General features: G+C 31.7%; 1 protein-coding gene across 1 annotated transcript; it reads left to right on the top strand.

The window, feature by feature from the left end:
• Positions 1 to 4,447: 4,447 nt before the first annotated feature.
• Positions 4,448 to 23,552, top strand: LOC132730023 (actophorin-like). Its single transcript, XM_060715866.1, has 4 exons — positions 4,448 to 4,608; positions 15,402 to 15,537; positions 19,339 to 19,471; positions 22,631 to 23,552. The coding sequence occupies exons 1-4, from the start codon at positions 4,606 to 4,608 to the stop codon at positions 22,782 to 22,784; spliced, it is 426 nt and encodes a 141-aa protein (XP_060571849.1). The 5' UTR covers positions 4,448 to 4,605; the 3' UTR covers positions 22,785 to 23,552.
• The last annotated feature ends 560 nt before the right edge of the window (positions 23,553 to 24,112 follow it).

Below are 24,112 nucleotides of genomic sequence, written 5' to 3' on the forward strand. Positions count from 1 at the left end.
AAGAGTGAACAAACAATATAACAAATACTAATACGAACATAGCAAAGAAATGAATAAGGACGATGACTCAATAAACTTTCAACATAATTGGTAAAACAATTACAGCTATATATTAGGTAAAGTATTTCTATTATCACTCCACATTTAAGTCAGAAAATAAAATGTAATAGGAAGCCTACTTTAGCATAGTAATTAAAGATATATAGATCTACCAGTGTCTTTCATGTGTAAAATAACTGCATTTAAAAATATAATGAAACCTATCACCTATTTCTTGTAGACTAGAGAGTGAACTCTAGCAAGTCCTATTTTCTTTTTTAATACCAAAATAACGAACTTTCATTATACTAGGAAGGTCAGAATAGAGACACCTAAATTTACAAAAAGAGTATAGTTGCTATTTCTTGGTAAGCATAGTTTATAGTGTTCAAACTAAAATTGAGTTTTATATATTCTATAATTAGAATTGAAAACATCACTACTCCACAATGGCATATTTGTAACAACCTGGGAGAGAAAGATACACATTTTTATTCCCAGTAACAACAGATCTCGTAATCGTGATTATTTAATAACAAGTTTAATATCATTACAAAAACAAAAAAACAAAAAAAAACTGAGTAACAAATATTGTTAAATGCAGATTTTACAAAGTAAAATACCTATTTCATGAAGATTATATATAGTGCGATACACCGTATAGCGAATAATTTATCAGCTTTACCAGTAACTAATTTCATTTACCCGAAACATTTAACATTCTACAAAAGTTGGCATTTTGAGTTTAAGTATATATAAGTTAATAAAATTTTATTTGAAACTGAGAAATGATAGAATTATTTTCATTTCCCCACACTTCCTATACAATTGTATAGCCTTAACCATATGGTTTAACAAGTGTAACTGAATATCAACAGGAAAATCAAGTGATTTTTTTTTTATCTTAATCAAAATAGTAAACAGTGCCTTCCGAGCTCGATCTGGTTAAGTGTAATTCTTTCAACCTGGTTTCCTTTATATCGATGATTTCATTTTCTATTATTTAATTGATACATTCCAAAAGTAGATACATTTACACAGAGGTATTTAGTACTTTAAACGGGATTTTAAATGTATAATATAAAACTGTTGAAATTTAAGGACGGGTTACTAGTATTATATATTCTGTTCGCGTCAGTGCGTGCTTATATAAAGAACAGTACATTACGTGGTTTTATAGAATTGATGTGTTGGTATGATAAACAGTATTCTTATACTTTGGTGTACCCACCATGTATTACAGGCGCCATAAATTATAAATTTGGTTGGTATATTTTTACTTCGCAGTCAAGGACAATTTCATTGCCATAGACTTACTTTCCAAGGAGTGAAGATACTGCCAGGTAATCTTGGACTCATCTCCTCATTTCATAAAATGTTTTGACAGCTTCGGAAAAGAATCCGTAAAAATGATTGCGTTTTTTTTCTCTCAAAATATCTCAAGCTTGCAATAGATCATATAAAAAGTAGTAAAAGGAAATAATGAAGCAAAAAAGACTTTCATGATTATCCCCCTCCTCAAATACATTTCAAATTTGATAGTTAACAAAAAAGTTAATCAAGAAATTAAAAGCAAAAATGGACATAAGTCTGCAAAAATGAATTGAAAAGATACTTTCCATTAGAAATGCATTGCAATTTAAAAAATGAACAAGTATTCCGAGTCTGAAATGATCTACCTTGACAGATTTAGAGAAATTGACGCAAGAGAAAAAAATATATGTAAAAAAGGGGCATAACTTCGCAAAACACACGATTAATTGCCCTTTGGAATGGCTTCCTTGTATGACAATAAATGAGTATACTAATTTTGAAGTGAAAAGGAGAAAATGGACCTTATAGGAAATATGAACCAACGCCAACGCCACTTTCACGCAATTAATGTTCGCAAATTTGCATGGTTAAAAAATTTTATTATGCAGTTTTCATTTTGAATAAATAATATTTGTGTAAGATACTTTTGCATAGGCCTTTTATTGGTAATATTATTTTAAAGGTGGACGAGTAACCATAACATATAAAGTTAGATTCTTCACATAATATTAATGTATAGTGCATTTTGGTCGTAGTGAATTATATTTTGTCCTGTAACTGCATGTCCATCAAAGGCTTATTTCAATATATCTATCATATTAGTAACTTTTCTAGTTAAATTTGAGGGAATATTATTACAAATGATAGTTTAACAACTCAGTTTTGGAAAAGAAAAGTACGCTTACAACAAAGAAATATGAAAGAAAGATCTTGATTTTCTGTCAGAAAATGTTATCCACTTTTAGAGCGTTTATGTCTCGGCAGCCTCGAAAATTCATTTCTAGCTGGTAACAGTCTTAAGAAAAGACAAACTGGCCGGATTGCCATTTGGCATGCGTGACGCTAGGTGGTAAATGTGTATTACAATCAATTTTCCCGGATTTTTCCGAAGCTGTCAAAACATTTTATAAAATGAATAAACGAGTCCGAAATTATCTGACAGTAATTTCAGTCTATGGACTGTAAGTCTATAGCATGATATTGTCCTAAATTTGCGAAATATAAATATATCATCCAAATTTATAACCTGCCTGTAGTAACGAATCAGTAATTTTTAGATTTCTGTTATCAAACTAGCAGACATTTTTTTAGAATTGTACTTTGTTCAACAACAAGAGCGTTTCACTTCTGAACAATATTGATGTGAAGACGGATCCGTGTAATCATGAAATCAAATTGGTTTAAAAGCAACAACAACAACAACAACAAACAACAGCAACAACAAATAGGCCGCGCTGAGTTATGCAATGTAAAATGATTAAATCACAGTATTTTTAAAACTAATTTTATTTTTGATGAGTCATAGAAAATATCTTAGTCAAAAAAAGTGTCATTTAGCCTATATTGTCAAAGTTTTATTTTTAATTATTATTCATAAGAGTGCTTTAAAAAGTACGATACACCTGTGTACGGTAAGTGTGTACATATTAGGCAGGTAAACTTAACACAACCATATATAGTATTTATAAACCATTGGAATGTTATCTATTTGGGGTAGATTGTATAAACATCTACATAACACTTTTATTCAAATACATGTACCCGATTATTGAAAAAATACCTAGTGTCTCTAGCAAAAACATTGTATTTGTTTATAGAAACAGTATGCTACTCAGTGCTATTAATTATCTCGTGGGCTTCATAAAAATATTGATTGAGCAGCAACTTTAAAACTAGAGCTTCTACTAGTATGCCAGGAACTGTTTTCTTCAGAACATCTTTTAGGTCTCCCCTAGAGGGTACATCTTTAATTAAATTATACGGGACGGCAAAAAAAAAAAAAAAAAAAAAAATAGAACTAGAAAAATCTTTCTCATAATTTCAAATAATATGCATGACTACTTGCATGGGTGACGATTGAAAACAAATTGAATTTTTAATTAAACGCGCAATGACAATTTTAAGTCACATTTACTTTGTAAATTTTTAAAATTGTTAAAATTGTAAAATTCTAACTAAATACATAGAAAAGATTGCAAAAGATATTCAATGCAATCCTTAAATTTAAACGTATGTACGTCGCCGTCATATTAATTGATTAAAGCTGTTGAAATACGTATTCAATTCAGCTGAAGGTTGTGACATATATTGCTTTGGTTACAAATAATGCAGGCCAAACCACAAACGATCTAAATACTAAATACAGGTACGCCTAATCACACGCTTAAAGTTACCCCCCCCCCCCCCTAAAAAAAGGAAAAGAAAAAAGGTTCAGTCGGCATTTTAATATAAATAATATATATTCGGGTCCATTTCTGTCACGTATGCTACTTTTAAACTGTGACTATTTACGAAAGATTAATTCAAACAGAATTAAGCTGTGCACGTGTATATTGCAGTTAACCAGCTTCCATTTGAAAAGACTATATTATGGTCTTTCCATTACAAAGACCCTATTAATGCAGGGTCTTAACCTTGCAATCTGCAACAATCTAATTAATTAAGAAATAAGGCTTATGGGTGTAGATCTAACTCTTTTGTAAGTTCAATAATTACAAAAAAAAACACCAACACCAGATCTAGAGCTATATAGGACTCGCCTAGATAAAATCTCTAATTTGCTGTATGTGAGATATTAGAAAATATCTATTTATAGATTCTGACATATTCTTGTTAAAATACATTAACGTTTTTCTTAATGATAATATTGTTTTTCTTTTAGATAGTTATTTTATTTTCCCGCCGTATTTCGTAACAGTAGCATGTGACTTATCATATGGGCGTCTATTGCCATATAAGGCAAACTCGTGTACTATGCACCCAGACATTACTCACATATTGCATTTATAAAACGTATAAATAATTTTGCTTAGTTGATTTATATTCATAAAATACATTTAGAATTTACCGAACTATTATTATTTTATATATTCTTTAAACTTAAATATACACGTTATTTCATTTTGACCAATCAAATTCAACAATCATCGTTGCATACGAATTTGCTGCGGATTTACGATTCACAAAGAGGGAGTTCTTGCCGAAATTGACTTGACACGAGACCAGTTCCTTACAAATAAATAGACCCACAAAATGGTAAGTGGTACATATTTGTCTCATTTTCTTGCACACCATTTAACTTTGGTTATTCCCTTCCAAGAATAAAAAGGTTTTCCTTAAAAAAAAGCACAATTTCACAACATTATTTCCGGATCTCGAATACGGAAGTGAGACGATCAAGTTCAATCAGTTTAGTACAGGGTCTTCATTTATTTCGTAGACACATTGTTAAATCCATTCCGTAAATTTGAATTTAAGTAGACCTGATATAAAACTGATTTAACGCTGATTAATATTTTCAGAAATGTTCAATCTTTTGTGACTATTTGGTTCTCTCCCCTCCCAAATATTTTCTCAGAGACTTATTTTAAGAGAAAAAATACTCAGAAACTTGATAAGTTGAATCAAAATCGGATAACATTCTGGAAAAGACTGCAAGATTTATTTAACAAGATGCTAGTGTAGGATACGTTGAAATGTTAATGTTATCATAATGTTTAGCATGAATGTTAGTGCATAAGAATGTTAAACCTGGGTCTGCTGGGAAGAGTATCAAATTTAAGTTTTTTCTATCATGATAGATATTATAAATTTTTGTCAGAATAGTGCATATGTGAAGACGCCCATGGGTTAGGTTTATGATGTACAATGTTTTTGACAAGTCTAACTGGTTAGATTATTTCACAGGAGATTGACATTCTATCAGTTGATGAAAAATATAAGCAAATAATTAAAAAATAATGGCAAATGTACCCCTCTATACTATGAATAAACACATGGAATGCAACGCCTTTTGAACACTCGATACACATTTTATTTAATTGCACACATGGAAAATAAATTTTAACAATTTAGTTTAGCAATTTCGATACACTATACAAAATATACCATTTACAACCGCTGATAATTTAAATCAAAGCATTTCATAATAATAAAGTGGCAATATTTACTCAAATGTCAACAAAATATTTTGTCTGGCACTCCATGTCAATTTCCTGTGATAATTTCTACCATAGAACAATCAGTCAATGGAAAATCTTGCAATTTTACAGATCTAAGTTTTCATATTTATAGACAGCCTGTAAATAACTAAATTTATGGACCATTCCTTATTTCATAGAATTTAATTTAATGTTTTAATTTATTTCATAGCTTTTAAATTGTGATGTCTCTATATTTGACTATTGCCTTGACCCTTTTTATGCTGTGGATAATTTTTAAATCTTTAGAATTACTTTCTTGTGTTTGAATTATTTGTTAAAACATATTTTTCAGTCATTAGATATTGTTTGCTTGAAACTCAAGATTTTAGGTAGAACACAATTTTGTAGAATCAATGACAAGCAAAATCAAACAGTTATAGAAAAATCCTGAAATAATGCTTTGGAAGACTGATACTCGATTGTTTTCAAATAGTATCACCAGAAGTTTAAATATTATATTATGGTCTCGGCTTCTTTAAAAAAAAATCGGCAGTTTACAAGCGCTTCAGGAGGGAGGATGCAGCAATATTTTGCATGGACACATGTGAAGAAAGAAGAGGATGTGTTTTTTCTGGAAAAGGAAGAAGGTAGATCAATACACGTTGATCTTTTCTGCATTCATAATGCTATTGTAAAAATATAGTGGAAGATTATTGATTTTAATATTTCTTGCACAAATATTTATCCCTTGACTGAGAATTTTATGATTAAACAAGAAAATAATATGATAATTTTATTAAAGATAAAATGAATTTTACTATCGTAGCATAAAAAACAATAGAGATATGTATACTGTTGAGATGATTCAAAACCATGAAATTCATCTGTCAAGGAATAAATATACTGCAAGCCTTCAAAAACAATGGATAATCATGTTTATTTTATGTTTTGTAACTGGTATATGCAATAGGAATAAATGATTACGAAGGTTCATCAGACTGTATGTTATTTAATTGTTGTATATAATTACATACATTATTTAATAACAGTTATCCTGATGGAACCAAAAGTGACTGGCCTTTGCCACCAGTATAGAGCCGGGCTAGCTAGCACACTCTTGAGCTCTGACCAGGATCTTTACATTTGGAACCTCAAGTTTTTTATATTGAAATCCCTTATTGGGGAAAAATGCAGTAGGAGGGGGAATTTTGTTTCTTCACAAATGAGGAGAAACAAAAAACAATCCAGTGCATATTTTAATATACCACTTACCACTGTAAGATTTACTGTTGTGAGACATTGTTTTCTTTCTGGTAGAAAAGGGGAGCAACTCTTGCAACACAAGTTTGAAATACGTCGCTTTTTCTTGATATACGTATCTAAAATATCGACAGCAGAATTTGAAGCGTTACATGTTAAACTTGTTGGGACGCCAGGAGTAGCTCCCTTTACCTTCCCGGAAGCGATTTGTAATCAACCTTGCTTAACAGTAAGTCTTACAGGCATAAAATAAAACATTTTTTGGCAGTTAGTTGAAAAAAACGATATTCATTGCAGGCAAATTTGGGCTGCCGTATGGGGGAAATTTTCGGCTTTGAAGAGGGAAAAAACTACTGTTTTGAGGGGGGATTGGAAGCTTATTTTGCTGAATATTTTGGTAAAAAAAAACCCCACTGTAATAAGAACATCTGGCTTTCAAGTCGTCAACATTTTTATAAATGTTTGTCACAAGAGCAAGTGGTGTGAATATTTGAATCTTTTAATGTTTTAGCTCTGCTGTAACAATTTATTTTTTAGGAGTAGAACTACTGAAATTTACATTCAGATTGTTTAAACAAAAAGTGTTACATGAATATCCATTGTATTTGAGAGTCAATAAGGCTAACTCTTCTTTGTGTACTGAAAAATGCTAAGTATTACTGGTTTGCTGTTATGGTATTCCTATCAAGACAATTCTGTTGTTGTTATATCACATTTTGTTGTTGTTGGGGTTAGTTGGTTTTGTTTTCTTCCTAAAGATGTTATACCTTATTTTGTTTCTATAAGTTCATTCTTTCATTACTAAGAAAGCAACTAAGTTTTATAATTGATTTCATTTGTTTCATTCAATTTTTATGCTATATGCCACTCAGAGGATATAATGTTACATTTTAAAAAAAAGTGAGTTGGTATTTAGCATTGATGAAATATAAATGGCTTTGCTAATTAGAGTTGTAGATGGATATTTACACCTCTAATTTTTGTTTATAGATAAGTCTGGAGAGTGTTTAAAATTTTGTCTATAAACTGTTATTGACTTTAGAGATTGTATTAATATTTGGTTCCTTTGGTCAGACTAAATATTATAAATCTACCACCAACTTTAACATGTTTTTGATAAATGTGAAAAATATTGTGAAAGAGCATTTTTGCAACAAAAGTTGAAATGTTATAAATTATAATTTGAGCCGTGCCATGACAAAACCAACATAATGGGTTTGCGACCAGCATGGATCCAGACCAGCCTGCACATCCGCGCAGTCTAATCCGGATCCATGCTGTTCGCTTACAAACCCTATTACAAGTAGAGAAACTGATAGCGAACAGGATGGATCCTGATCAGACTGCGCAGGCTGGTCTGGATCCATGCTGGTCGCAAACGCAATATGTTGGTTTTGTCGTGACGCGGCTCATTTTATGTTAGTGATGATGGCTAGGTCCAAAAAAATATCATATAAATGAAAAACGAGCGTGTTCCATTTTTGATCGGAGGCTACACCAGAAGTTTATGTTAAGATTTGGTAAGTTAGGAATGGTGTTGCTTTAGTTATTGTTCAAGTTCAGAGAAGCATGTCTTTTTGAATTTTTGATAGTTTTGTTTTTTAATTCTGTTGTTCTGGAATGTTTTTTGCTATTTTGGAAATTGAATGCATTTTGTTGAATATTTTAACTTGCCTTGGCCTTGGTATAAAATGACTTAAGGGATCTTTTGTTTCAGATCACTTTTGTCTATTAATTCATCCTCAAACAATTCTTTAAAAAACCCTAAAAAACCACAACTTGTTTTAAAAAATATTGATGGTATCACACAAAGAATACAAGAAAAAGAGTGATGTGTTTATTTTCAGTCATAAGTGTTCAATATAGTTTATTTCTGGTAAAACTGGTGGTTGTCATTAATATTTTGAAAAGCCAACATTTTTGTCTGTTCAAACATGTTTTTTTTTCTTCAACCAAGTTAAAAGTGCTTATTTGATTTTTCTTCAAAACATCAATTGGAAAATCAGAAGGTCTTTATACCCCCAAAAACGAAGTTTGGGGGGGTATATAGGGGTCACCCGGTGGTTGGTCGGGCGGTCGGTCGGTCCAGACGTCCGTTGCATTTTCCTTGTCCGGAGCATAACTTGAAGACTAATGGTTGGAATTCAATATAACTACATACAATGGTCAAGCACATTGAGAGGAATTGCAGTGCACAAGAACCATAACTCTATCTTGACTAATTACAGAGTTATTGCCCTTTGTTACTTTTCCTTGTCCGGGGCATAACTTGAAAACTAGTGGTTGGAATTCAAAACAACTTCATACAATTGTCAAACACAACAAGGAGAAGTGCAGTGCACAAGAACCATAACTCTATCTAAAGTAATTACAGAGTTATTGCCCTTTGTTACTTTTCCATTGCTTTTTTTTGTCCGGACGATAACTTGAAGACTAATAGTTGAAATTCAATATAACTACATACAATGGTCAAGCACATTGAGAGGAAGTGCAGTGCACAAGAACCATAACTCTATCTTGACTAATTACAGAGTTATTGCCCTTTGTTACTTTTCCTTGTCCAGAGCATAACTTGAAAACTACTGTTTGGAATTCAATACAACTTCTTACAGTTGTCAAGGACATTAAAAGGAAGTGCAGTGCACAAGAGCCATAACTCCATTTTGACAAAATACAGGGTTACTGCCCTTTGATACTTTTCCTTGTCAGGAGCATAACTTAAAACGTACTGGTTGGAATTCAAGACAACTTCATACAATGGTCAAGCACAATAAGAGGAAGTGCAGTGCACAAGAACTATAACTCTATCTTCAGTATTTTTAGAGTTATTGCCCTTTGTTCCTTTTCTTTGTCTTTCTGGACTTATTACAGAGTAATTCAATTAAACTTCATCAATGGCCAACCACATTGAAAGGAAATGCAACATACAAGAACCACAACTATCTTTAATTGCCCACAACCATAACTCTATATTTCAATTCTTTTACAAGGTATTCTGTTACTAGTAACATCCTCATTTCCGAAGCAGTCTTGTGGGGGTATTAATCACATTTAGTGATAGTTATAGTTTAAATTTTTTTGTTCATTTATCAATGTTTTTATTACCTTCATATACCTGTAATTCTTGTGTGAGCAATATATAAGTATCAGATTTTTTATGCTCTGTTAGGTTTCTCTAAAAAGAATGGTGGCTATTTTGTTTTCATAATGCATTGAAATTTGTATTGTTTCCCTTCCCCACTCCCATTTTAATACCATTAATTGTATGATTATGCTTAAATTTTCTAACCTTATACTAAGAATCTTGTTTCAATCTTGTCAGCATTGTGATTTTATATCTGGATAAAATTATTGATTATTTATTTTTGTTGTATTTGTTGATTACATTCTGTATTTCTATGGATCTTTAATGTGCCAGTTCTTATGTTCACTTGTTCTTGATTCATGCTTTAGTTTGATACATACCCTTCAGGTTCTTAACTGTCAAATTGATGAGAAAAGATTGTTAAATAGTTTCTGACAATAAGGAAGTTGTCTTTTGATGTATCTAATTAATTTTGTTATACATGCTTATTGAAACAAGGTGGTAGGTTACTTAGCACTCTAAATTGAACTTTTGTTTTCTTGTGGTTTATATTATAAAGTAGTCAAAGCAGCTTATGTAATCAGACAGAGTTTAATGAATTGTTTTAATTTTAAACTTTAGGTTCTTTACAGGTATTGGGGATTGACAAAAAAAGTAGAAATAGCAACACATAAATTAATGATTTTTTGCTCAGAATATTGTAGTTTAGATTAAATTGCTTATATATTACAGTGTATTTAGAAGTTGAGTTAGTGTTGCTTTAAGTGCTTCTAGTTATTAATTACAGGCTAATGCACTCTTTTTAATAATGATCAAAACATTTTAGTTGTATATTTTTGTTAAACTTAACTTTGCTGACTGCTGATTTATACATGTTTTCAAGAAATGAAATGATTTAACAACTTCCTACTTAAATTATCCTCTATTTTTATGCCACCGCAGCATCTGCGATGCGGTGGCATATAGCGATTCACCTGTGTGTTTGTTTGTGTGTGTGTGTGTGTGTTATATAGATTATATAGTGAACTTAAAAAATTCTTCTTGTGAAAAAACCACTAGTCCAATTTCAACCAAACTTTGCAGGATTGATCCTTGGGTGAAGGGATTCCAAAGTTGTTCAAAGAATTTCATTCCATACAGAAATCTGGTTGCCATGGCAACCAAAAAGGAATTATAAGAATAAATTTAAAAAATCTTCTTGTGTAAAGACCCAAAAGGCCTAGAGCTTAGATATTTTGCATAAGGCATTGTCTGGTAGACCTCTACCAAGATTGTTCAAATTATAGCCCTGGGGTCAAAATCGGCTCCGCCCCGGGGGTCATTGATTTTCACTATATGTACATATAGCAAAACCTTAAAATACCTTCTTGTAAAGACCCAAGAGGCCTAGAGCTTAGATATTTTGCATAAGGCATTGTCTGGTAGACCCTTACCAAGATTGTTCAAATTATAGACCTGGGGTCAAAATCGGCCCGCCCCGGGGGTCATTGATTTTCACTATATGTACATATAGCAAAAACTTAAAATACCTTCTTGTAAAGAGCCAAAAGGCCTAGAGCTTAGATATTTTGCATAAGGCATTGTCTGGTTGACCTCTACCCAGATTATTCAAATTATAGCCCTGGGATCAGAATCGGCCCCGCCCCGGGGGTCATTGGTTTTCCTTATATGTATATAGTAAAAACTTATACATGTAGTAAAAACTTTAAAAAAAATTCCTCTAGTAATTGACAAATGCTAGAGGTTAGATATTTTGCATGAAACATTATGTGGTCTTCTAGCAAGATTGTTTAAATTATAGCCCTGGGGTCAAAATTGCCTTTGCCCCGGGGTCATTGATTTTCAATAAATATATATAGTAAAAAAATTCAAAAAATCTTATTGTAGGAAGGCTTAGTGTTGTATTAATGCGGTGGCATAGCATTTTTCTCAAATGCAATCTTGTTTTCTTTGTTCATTAATGAAAATATAGTATCACATTGATAAACTTGCGCAAACTCAAATGTTTTGTGAGATCCTAAGATAATTAGATATCATGACTTTGCATTCCTTTTTAGTTCACTTGACCATTTTCTGGTCTTGACTCATGGTGAGTATTTTTGGTTGCTTGATGGAATTCTATTACTTTTAAGGGGCTCATCTTGGGGGTGGGATTTAGATTTGCCCTTTTTTGCCAGTCCGTGAGTGGATGCATTCCATGTTGTGTCACATGTAGCTCTAAAAGTGCTCGAGCTAGTCAACAAGCTTTACAGGATGAAGTTGTGCTCCGGGGATTTTCACATGTGCATTTAATTTTGTTAAGAGTTAATTGCCCTTACTTTTGTAGTCATGCAACTGGGTGTTTGCTTGTGGATGTATTCATTTGCCCTTGAATTAGTAAAAATTTGCAATTTTTGTTGTGTCGTGCTAAGTTCAAAATGTATTTGACCTAGTGTGATGAAACTTTACAGAAATGTTGGTCAGCATGTTAAGTTTGCTTGTATATTTATTCAGAATTAGTATAGAAATTGCCCTTGACTAAGTAAAAACCATTTCAAAATGTTTTTAACTTTTATCTGATGTACCTGTGCTTAAGCTGTAGTCGGCAAACTTTACAGAAATGTTGATAAGCATGTGAAGATATTCACCTGGGGTTTTCCCAGTATATTTATTCAGTTTTGTTAAGAGTTATTGCCCTTGAGTTGAATTTTTAATTGTGTCTTGCGTAAGTATTAGACCTAGAGACTAAGAGTCATGGAACTTTACAGGAATGTTGGTAAGCATGTGCAGTTGTGCATCTGGGGTTTGGCTTGTTTTATTTTCTTTTGATAAAAAATTGAGATTTGAATTCTTGCAGCTCAATATTGGGAACAATCAAGATGTAAACAATATCACTATCAAATTTGAAACACATTTCTTAGGGGAAGATAATAAGTTTATTTTGCTTAATTATTTCCTGTTTTTAGTAGATAAAATATTTACCTGTTTATTAATAACAGTAACTGTTACGGTATTCTGATTTCACTTCAAACTTGCAACATTTGTTGACTATTTAGGCAGATATATCTGACTGCCATGCACTTTTGCAAAAAATGCTCGCTTTCTATGTTGCTTTGTGATCATCCAGCACAGAGAAACGTGGAGCGTGCATTCCACCAGCAGGTCTTGTTCTGGACTAGTTTAGGTTAGATGTCAAGAATTTATTCTTATCAGGTTTTATTTATAATGTCTGATTTTAATCATGAAAAAAGATGTTTTGAATAAATGATTTGAATTTTTGTGTTTCTGTATTGCAGCATTTTTTTTTACTTCATGCGAAAAATAAAATACAGTTATTTTTGTGTACAGTTCATGATTGAGTGTATAGTGTGATGTGATATACTGCATTATGCCTACCTTGTATGTATTTTAATCCACAGTCAAACCAACAGTTCTTTTTGCTCCCAACCCAATGGCAGCCTGTTTTTCTCCCACTATCTGTATTTTGAACACCTTCCTTTTATATTCTATGTTTATTTATATGTTTGAATGAGTTGATAAGTTAATAAGAGATTATACCTTCCACCCACATGTATAAGTTTTAGTTGCTACAGCAAAATTGGTGTGTGTATTTGTGTGACTTTGTCTGGATTTACATTCCCAGACATTAACTTGTATATGTATAACAGCATAATTTGGTATTTGTAAATGACCGATTTATAGAATAATTGGTGTAAATTTTATTAAAGAGTCATGGTAACTGCAACACCTGTGTCTGTTTGTTCATTCATTTGTACCTGCCATTCTAAAACAAAAAAAAAACCAATTCAATGGTTTTAGCTCCTTTTAGAAAGTAGTTAAAAGCTCAAGTACTGTCATTTACATGTGCTACCAGTGTATGCTGGATATCAAAGTATTGCTAAAAATGTATAAAATCATTGTGGAAAAACCTTTATTATAAAAGTTCTATAAATTTGAAATGTCACATGTATTAAATTTGTGCACAATGACTTCTACAACACTTTCTGTTTTTATATTCTACTTGGCAATTAATTTTGTAAATGGCATAACGTTTGAATTGTCTGAATGATATTTTAGTTGTGGAGATGAATTTTGTTTACTATTTCTACATTTTTGCATTATTCAATATTGGTATTTACTTTCAACATATGAAATATAGCTATGCACCTATAAATGTATTTATTTATATTTTTTTTTAACAAAATCAGTTTTGATTTGCTTCTTAGTTTATGTTATAGTGCAATATAATAACTTTACTAAAACTTCCACTTTGAACTTATTGTGCAGTGTATAATATAACAAAATAACTCTTACCTGATAATTATTTGATATTTTTCTAATTTTCTCTTGGTTTATTAAAAGTAAGTAAATGAATGTTTAATATTTTAAGTAATGATGAGTTTCTGTAAATGTAAGAAGTATGTAAAATAGACAGTTCCATGATGTCAAGTCATTTTGTATATCCCATTTGAATTATTGCTCTAAAATACTTTATAAAAAATGCTGATTCAGGAATATAGTGAGTTATCTGTGCTCCCATACTGAAGTTGAATTTCAGTTTTATCCCAAAACTAATTAAATAAGAGAATAGAGTATGTCTTATTAATAGCACCCCATCATTTATAGATAAATATTATAGCTAAGTGTTAACAAATATGCCTGTCCCAGTTATAAAAAAAAATAATGCTAAATTACCCTTGTAACTAAAAGTTCTCGAAAGTAGATGGCAATGTTTGTCTCCATTTGTCTGTTACAGTAGACTTATCTGTAATAAAGAATATTTTTGGTTTTTCACAGCTAATCCCGGGGTACAAACAAACTTTTACAGTTACAGCTTTGAAAATAAGCACGACAGGTTGACTATTCTATTGTGACGTCTTGTGGACCGTGAAGATATATCAGTGAAAGTGTTTGTACCAGGGGATTAGCATAGAAAAAATTAACTTGCAGAGTTTAGGATATCAACACTTATTCTTAAATTTAATATAATATGAACATTTTGTGTCAAAGTAGCTAAAAGGACTATTGTCACTGATATTCGTGTTTTAGTAATGAAAAGTTGAGATTGATACATTCAGACATTATATTATAACTCTAGGGAAGCTTCATATAAACTAAATGTAAGAATTTATGCATACTTCCTTTGAAAAGATCATATACAGAGAGCTGAACTGTTCCAAGAGAATCCTCATACTTTTCCAATAATTTGTTATTTTAAAAAAGAACGTAGAGGTACAAGATCCCCCTTCTAAAAAAAGGGAAATGTAAAAAAATAAAAAAAGTATCTAAATGTTAGTTTGCCTTTGGAATGACTCAAATTGAAAACTAAGCACATGCATTACAGTGTCTTGTAAGTCTTGTTTTTATTGAGAGCTAAAGGGACATTATTTTGGTGGTATTACACAAGTTTTGCAGGAGGCTATACCAAAATTAAAAGCATTTATGATTATAATATTTTTGAGGATTCTAAAATTGAACAACTATTTAGGCTTATTAATATAAATAAAGGTATTCTGTTGTCAATGTTTTATTCTTTTTGCTTATGATGCCTTTGCTGACTTGTTTTCTTGTTCTCATTTTAGTCTTCTGGAGTCAAAATAGCTGAAGATGTCAAGGAAAAGTACCAACTGGTCAAAACAGGGAAGAAAAATCCATATGTTATATACAAAATAGCAGATGACTTGAAAAATATTGTTGTTGACAAACTTGGTGAAGAAGGTAAGAATATTTTCTTAAAAGTTTTATATTAATATGCCTGTTTCAAAAGAAAATGGGATGTGTAATATGATTGCCCCTGGCATTGGCAGAGCTCCAGATAAGCTGTGTATTTGCATAAATATGCAATTCAAAGTGTCCAGTTACTCAAATAAATTGAAATCTTGATGTACAACAAATCAGTTGTTTAAGCAAAGTACTCAATTAATTATTTTAGGCATGTCATAATGTGTGTCTGGTTAATGCTCTCTTAGTCATTATTGAAAACAAAACTTCTGGTTTAAAGTTAGCAAATTGAGCAGCCGGAATTGATTCAAAACTGTTAATTTCAAAATCTTCACATGTACTTCTCATTTCGTATTTATTGCAATCTTTGTTTGGTAAAAGGTTGATGCAGGGACTCATCTGAATGATAGTATCACAATGTAGCACAGTTGTTGACATCGAATATTAAAAACATAAATTTATTATAAGTGATTAAAACCTGGGACATGTGTTCCAGTTAAAACACTTGAACATTTTTGGGAAAGAAAAAAAATCAAAGGAGTAACACTTGCCTAATTTGCAATTGTTCACATCTTGTAAAGGATAGTTTCCTTGGTTAGTAGCTTTAGTCAATGAAGAAGACTGACATGTAGAATTTTGTACATCAGGAAACAAAATCTGAATCTTAAATGTGTGGGTTGGTGGTTTATATTAATTAGGAAGACACTCTTCCCTGTTTAGTACCCAATAAAATTTTGAAACATTTGGTAAAAATGCATTAACTTTATACAATATTAAAAATTTTAAATACCCAATATTGAATGGGGTGAGTATTACCCATTTACCTCTGAAAGCTGATCTGGAGCTCTGTGACATGCATTTAAGCAGCATTCAGTATTGTCAAGAGCTTGTCTTTTATATGTATGGAGGGGTTTTAGTCTTACTTGACATGATCACCACCATGAGATGTGCCATTCACATGAAATAACGTTTCTGGGTCAATCAGTCTGGTCACACAGATCAAAGTGCATGGTAAAACTTCTTCAAACAGATTTTATTATAACTTATGCAAATGTTTACCATCATGTTCCTTGCAAAAATCAGATGCCTTTTGCAAAATTCAAGGTCACACTTAGAGGGCAAAGGTCAGAGAAAGATAAGAAAATATGTGTATGGACAATCTTATAGTCTGGACTTTGAGGGATTGTATTACAGATGTTCACAATCAACAACAAAATTTCATTAGCATAAAATTTTTGTTTGGTTGGTTTAATGGCGCACCAACACAGTTTAGGTCATATGGTGCTGAAACTGAAAAGATGATTTTGGCTTACCATGGGTGTTACAAAGTTTAAAGTAAAGCAATGCTATAAGTCAAAATCACCTGCTGGAGCTTAGAGACACATATACTCCAGTTTCAAACACATTTAGTCACCTTTTATGATGACACAGGGTTAAACAGTGGCTGCAGTTCTTAAGCCTCAACCCTTAAAGGCAACCCCTTAGCCACAAGGAGCCAATGTCATGAGATGTAGTGTTTTGCGCATAAAGTATAGGTCAAAAAGGTTAGAGGAAAACACTCCATATTGAAACTTCTATATGTTTAAGAGGATTTTTTAAGATAAATCTCATGCCTTGTGAGGCATACAGATGTAAGCAACAATCAGGTCCCTTTGGCAAAGGTTGAGTTCACATGCAGAATTCTTAGTTGAGATTATGAGTTTTGATCTTTTACTTACATGGAATTTTAATATAAATGTTCACTTTTGTGTGACAGAGGATTTTTGACATACTTTTGTGTGACAGAGGATTTTTGACATGAGTATTTTGAAGGTTGTGTATGCTGTTTTGCTCATCAGGAAAAGTTAGATTTGTACTCCTGTTTGTATCTGCTGAAGAACCATAGCATTTTAGGAAGTCCAAGAACAAATTAAATACATACATAAATAACAAAGTTCCCACACTTTAGCCACTTTACATTGACATCAATGCCATAGATGAATTACAAAGCTGTGACAATTTTAACAAAATACAATAATTTTACCTTGATGGTCAATGTTATACTTGAATCACTCAACATGTTGATGTCAAACTTGTTGATTTGGCAAAGTATGAATTAATTTCATCCATTGATGACTGTTTAAAAAGTTGTTGCAGGTTTAAGCACTTTGACTGACAAGGTTTAATAAAGGTTGATATTAAGTTAAGTATGACCTTTATCTCTAAATAACCTAGGCGGTAAACTAAATTTTGTATGATAGAATTAAGTGCAAAATATGGAAAAACCTTTTATCACAATGTTTTTTCTCAGGTATGTATGTTTTAAGAAACATTACACTCCTGTTTGCAGTGGCTCTTGTTAACATGGGCTTTTGGGACAGGGCTGTGTTTGTTGTGTTGTCAATTTTCATTTCTAACAACATTTCCCCCATGAGACTTACAGGTCAAATTTGATGAATAAATGATGTTTCAATTTTGGAGCCTTGATCTGATGAACAGTCAATGAGGATAACCTGCAAAAGCTTCTGTCCTAGGCCTCTAGAGTATGTAGATTTGTCAAATGAACTGCGACTATGTTTAAAATATGATCCAAGGGTTAAGATTGGCCCATTACAGGGGTCATCACATTTTACAATTAAAATATGACTGAGAGACACAAGATTGCAAAAATGGTGGAGTGTGGGGGCACCCAAGTCCTATGGACACATTTCTAGTTTTAAAGTACATTGCACTATGAAATAATGTGCAAAAAGCAACACCAGGTTGCTACCCTCAAGGTCAAGGTCTTTCTTATAGTTTTGATGTAAAAAAAAAAAATACAGCATATTATTTCTGTTAAACTATTAAAAAGTTTTTATACTCGCTAAGACATTTTGGACGTATTATGGTATGGCATAGTCCATTTGTCTGTCTGACAGTCTGTTCATAGACAGTTAGTTTCCAGAAGATAACTTGTGAAGGATTTCAATAATTGTTTCTAGCTCACCTGTCACAAAGTGACATGATGAGTTTATATGATTGCAATTTGTCTATTGTCTGTCTAAACATTTACTGTAAACAACATCTCCTCATTAACTGCTAAGCCAATTCCATCAAAACTTTACAGGAATGTTCATTAGGTGGTCACCTTCTGGTCTAACAAGTTTTAACAAATTTGCCCAATTAGATGATTCACGGAAGTTAAGTCAGATTGCTTTTTCAAGGTCATAAAGGTTGGTCAAACAGTGTGACAAGGGATATAAAAAGTTTTTGAGCTTAAAATTTCAAAAAGGGAAATGTCTGGAAAGAAAAAAACACAAAAACAAAGAGATGAAAATTGCAGACTTGGTTGGATTGGACTCACTTGAACCCAAATTTCATAATCTTGATTGAAATTCTTGACTGCCTGTTTTCTGTATCAGATCATTAAAATCCTGTTTGTCCTGAGCCATTTAGTCAAATTAAATTTCTTGCTTAATTTTATCATTAGCAAATACATTTTACTGAGGATGTTTTTCCAGAATTAATTCAACTTTAGATAATAATCTGTGGTCCTAAAATAGTCCTTAAGTTGGACTTCGGATACACTATGGACTTACTATGAAATGCAGGCTAGGACTTGAGAATAATAATTTACTTTGTCATTATCATTAAAATGTATAGAAAAATAAATTAGGATAAGAAATTAGAAGCACAGGGAAAAATACTAAGGTTTCCTTTCCTATAAGTCTTTTAGCAGGTGACAGGACATTCCAATTACTGAACTAATTGCACAAAAAAGACACTGCATTCATTATTCTTTAATTAAGAAAATAGTCATATCTAAATTGATTGTTACAGGAGAGACTTTTGAGGACTTTAGACAACATATGTTAGCCGCAGCAGAAAGTGGACAAGGAAGATATGCTGTTTATGACTTGGTCAAGGATGATGCATCAAAGAACAAAACAGGAGATCTTGTATTTATAGTCTGGTATGTACAAACTTATAATCTTAGTGAAAAAGGGAAGGAAGCCATATTAATTGTTGGTTTAAGTGGAAAGTTATATATAAAAGAAAGCCAACAAAAAGGTCATAACCCATAAATGCAAAATGTTGGCTCATCTATCCTACTGTCACATCACTTGTCAATTACTAAAGGGAATTTTATTAAAACTCTTAAACCAGAGAAGGAAGTGCAGTATCTAGAGTTTAAATTATTAAGCTCTGCTAAGTAGAAACTGCTGAAGGTTAGCGATGGCACTGTCTTCCAAACTTTGCAGGAACCATCCTTCGATAGCTTTATACATAAGTCTTATTATTGGTTCCAGTCTGATGCATAAGTAGGTCACAGAAGCTAAAAATTCATAAGTAAATGCAGGTCAAGTTTGAATTTGGTCATTGTTGTGCCCCTTTAACCTTGAAAAAACAGAAATTTTTAGCTCTGTTTATTATCTCTAAAAAAGTTGTACACATTCAACTCATATATAACATATGGATATTTTAAAGAAATGCACAGGTCAAGTGTTCGAATTTGGTCATGGTTCGATGATAAGAGTTATGCCCCTTCAACTGAAAAAAAAAATTAAAAAAAATTTCCTTTCAGTTATCACCCAAACAAAAATTTGACATGGATACAAAAAAGAAATGTGCAAGTTCGAATTACGTCGTGGTTTGATTATTTTTGGCAGAGTTATGCCAAGAAATCTTCAGTTTCTGTTCATAATCTCCATAACAGTTGTACATGTACACATTCAACTTAAATTTGACATATGGATACGTTTAAGGAATGTTCAGGTTATGTTTGAATTTGGTCATGGTTCGATGATATTTGGCAGAGTCATGCCCCTTTAACATTTGAAAAAGAAATCATTATCTCCTCTTAACAATTGTAAGTATTCAACTCAAATTTAATATGAGGATATGTCATACAAATACAGAGGTCAAGTTTGAATTTGGTCATTGTTTGTTGATTTTTGACAGAGTTATCCCCATGAGAAATTTTCAGTATCTGTTCATTAATATCTCCCCCACAGTTGTACACATTCAACTCTAAACATTTAGATACATTATAGGAATAAGCAGGTCAAGTTTGAATATGGTCACGGTTTGATGATTTTGGACAGAGTTATCCCTGAACATTGAAAAAAAATTTAATTTGTCAGTTTCCGCTCTCTTGCTAACAAAAAATTTTGACTATTTTTTATTCAGCCTTTATATTTTTGTCTTACCAATGTTTCATATTTACAAGGTAAATACCTAAGGTGGTCCTTTAAGTTTGGATGGAGGTCACTAGGGTGAAGGTCAAAGTCTTGCATTTATATATATTAGATAAATATAGATAAAAAAATAATGTTTAAGAAATCACAAACTCTATGTAAATTCGGTAGCGCTTTCAGTATTTCTTCGCATATCTTCAGCCGAAACTTTAAACAATAAACATATAAGCAAATGACGTAACATCATGAAAAAAAGCAGGATAAATATATATATTTGATAAATATTTTTTGGAAAGATGAATTTTTTTCAACTTCATCACATAGCAATGACATGTTGTGTAATATCTTTTACAATAACAAAATAAAATGTGGCAATGACATGCCAACTTAATATCTTTTACAGTATTTTATGCCCCCGCCATAAAATTTTCTGTTCATTATCTTAGTAACGGTTGCACACATTCAACTAAAATTTGACATATTGATATATCTTAAGAAAATACAGGGCAAGTTTGAATTTGGTCATGGTTTGATGATTTTTGACAGAGTTATGCCCCTTGATGAAATTTTCAGTTTCCGTTCATTATCTCCCTAAGGGTATAAGGGGATTACACTGTCACCTCAAATTTGACATATGGATAAGTGAAAGGAATGCGCAGGTCAGGTTTGAATTTGGTCATGGTTCAATGATTTTTGGCAGAATTATGCCCCTTTCACTTTGAAAATTATATGAAATTTTCAGTTTCCATTCATTATCGCATTGTAATACACATTCAACTCAAGTTTGACATATGGATATGTCAAATGAATGTGCATGTCAAGTTCAAATTTGGTCATGGTTTGATGATTTTTTGGCAGAGTAATGCCCCTTCAAATGTAAAAAAAGGAAATTTTCAGTTTTGTTCATTATCAACAGTTGTACATATTCAACTCAAATTTAACATATGGATATGTCATAAGAGTACACTGGCCAAGTTCGAATTTGATCATGGTTTGATGATAGCTGACAGAGTTATCCCACTTGAACTTTGTAAAAGACCAGAAATTTTCAGTTTCCATTCTATTATCTCCACAACGGTTGTACACATCTAACTCAAATTTGACATATAGATAGCAGTTCAAGTTAGTATTTGGCTTGGTTCAATGATTTTGGACAATGTTATCTCTCTTTAATGTTGGAAAAGTTTTGAATTTTCAGGTTCAGCACTCATACTTTTGTGGAAATGTATGTAGTCATTATTTTGGTTACAAATATGAAATATGCAATTTACAAAAGGGTAACACTGAATAGTTTCAGTGCCTTGTATAAAAATGGTTTTTGTTAACATTGAATAGTTTTAAGGACTTTGAACTTAAAATGGAAAAAAAAATAGTTTGTGCAAACAAGTTTGGAACAAAATACTATAACATCTATAATTTTGGCTGCATGCGGGGCATCCGTGGCATGACAATATATTTCTAGTTCTGTCAAGTTATATTAATGTGTTTTCAATATTTTGGCCATTTTTCTGTTCATTACGGAGTGAATGGTTAAACCTCTTTTGAAAAATTGTTACTGACAAAAAACTTGGCTGGGGGCATATGTGTTTAACAAACACGTTCTTGTGGTTGGAATGTCTGTCGGCGTAGGATTAGTAATCCAGGGGTATGCTGGTTCGGTCCTCAGACAAGGCATAATTTCTCCATGACAATTATTTCAGACATTGTGTCTAATGGTCATTTGTCTTCCTTTGATTTAGAAGTCATATGGGATAAGTAGCCGGTCATTTTGCTGAGAAATTGGTAATTACTGGTTAGTTAGCCATTTAGGTGAATCAACAGCTGATTCAGGACTGAAAAAAAACTGTGTTAAAATCTTGATTAAAAAACAAACCAAAAATGCTCTGAATATTCATATGCTCTATCATTTATTGTTTTCTTTTATCTAATTTCAGGATAAGTGATGATAAGTGTGGGATCAAGCAGAAAATGTTATACTCTAGCTCAAAGGATGCTATCAAAAAAGCATGCGTAGGGTTTAAAAAAGAACTTCAATGTAATGATGAGTCTGAATTAACATTAAAGGAACTCAATGAAAAAATGAAATAGAAAATGACAGCAAAGATTTAGAGACACTCTCATGTACAATTTCTAGAAGTAGCTTTATGTTTTAGACATGTAAGTTCTTAAGGATGAGCTGTCAGAAATTAACTCTTTTTTTTTTATGATATACACACAAGATTTTGTTATCATGAGCAAATTTTGGAAGCATGTATATTTTTATTGGACATTGTTAACCATTTTTCTTTTTCTGTGGCCGAATTTTATACTTTATGTGAAGTACATCGTCTATCTTGCACAATTAAATTTACAAAAAAGAAAATGTTTGGACAGTTGATATTTTTGAACATGTAATTGGCTAAAATAGAAGCTGCGACAAAAGTGCTAATTTTAATTTGTGTAGCCTATTATTTATCCTTTTTCTTGCAATTGACTTGTAAATTTTTCAGTTTATTTTTCTTCCTTAACTAAGCCATAATGCATCATAATGGGGTAAAAAAAATTTCTTTTTGTAAAGCAATGTAAACTTAAAACGTCAAAGTAAAAGATGCTAGAGTTTATGGAAATATACTTAAGGCACATACAAGATCACATCTGGTATTTTACATTACAGCCAGTATATTTGTGAGACTGATGGTAAAAAACTTTAAATACTAATAATTATAAAAATCATTAATGGTTCTTAATTAAGTTTTTGATAACTTTATAGGTTTATAACTACATAGGTCAATCTGGGATAATAGAATTATTAAGAACACTGTATTACCTAATTTTGTATACTGTAGTATTTATATTATTAAAGACTACCATCTTTTGCACTCTGTTTTGTTATTTGTTTTAAAAAAGGCATCCATTATGAATTATACCAACTAATAAGAAATGGTTGCTGTTCGTATGCCACCTTAGCATCTGCAGTGGGGTGACATATAACAATTGAATTGTGTGTACATTATATTATTATATAGATTATACATGGTGAATTTCAAGAAGTTTCATGTCAAAAACCATAATTTCAATTTAAACCAAATTTTGCTGCTTTGTTCTTTGAAGGACTTCAAAAGATTCCATGCAAACAGTGGTTGCCATGGCCAAAAGAAATCATTAAAAAAAGCACCTTTGAAATAAATTCACCAGAAGCACAAGGTCCAAAGCCAAGATATTCAGAATGAAACTGTCCAGTGGACCTTTATCAATGCAGTACAAACTATTGACCAAGGGTCAAAATAGGCCCATCTTGTATAGGCCCATACATGTTGCTGACTAAAATAAAAGGTCAAGACTAAACTAAAAGGTCAAATTTTTAAACCTTCATAACTTAATTATTAGTTCAGCTATGGAAATGATGTGCATTTGAACACTTGCACACTTTATGACCC

Source organism: Ruditapes philippinarum, unplaced genomic scaffold (assembly GCF_026571515.1).
Source record: "Ruditapes philippinarum isolate M1 unplaced genomic scaffold, ASM2657151v2 ctg155_1_1_1_1, whole genome shotgun sequence".
In the NCBI taxonomy this organism is placed as follows: Eukaryota; Metazoa; Mollusca; class Bivalvia; order Venerida; family Veneridae; genus Ruditapes; species Ruditapes philippinarum.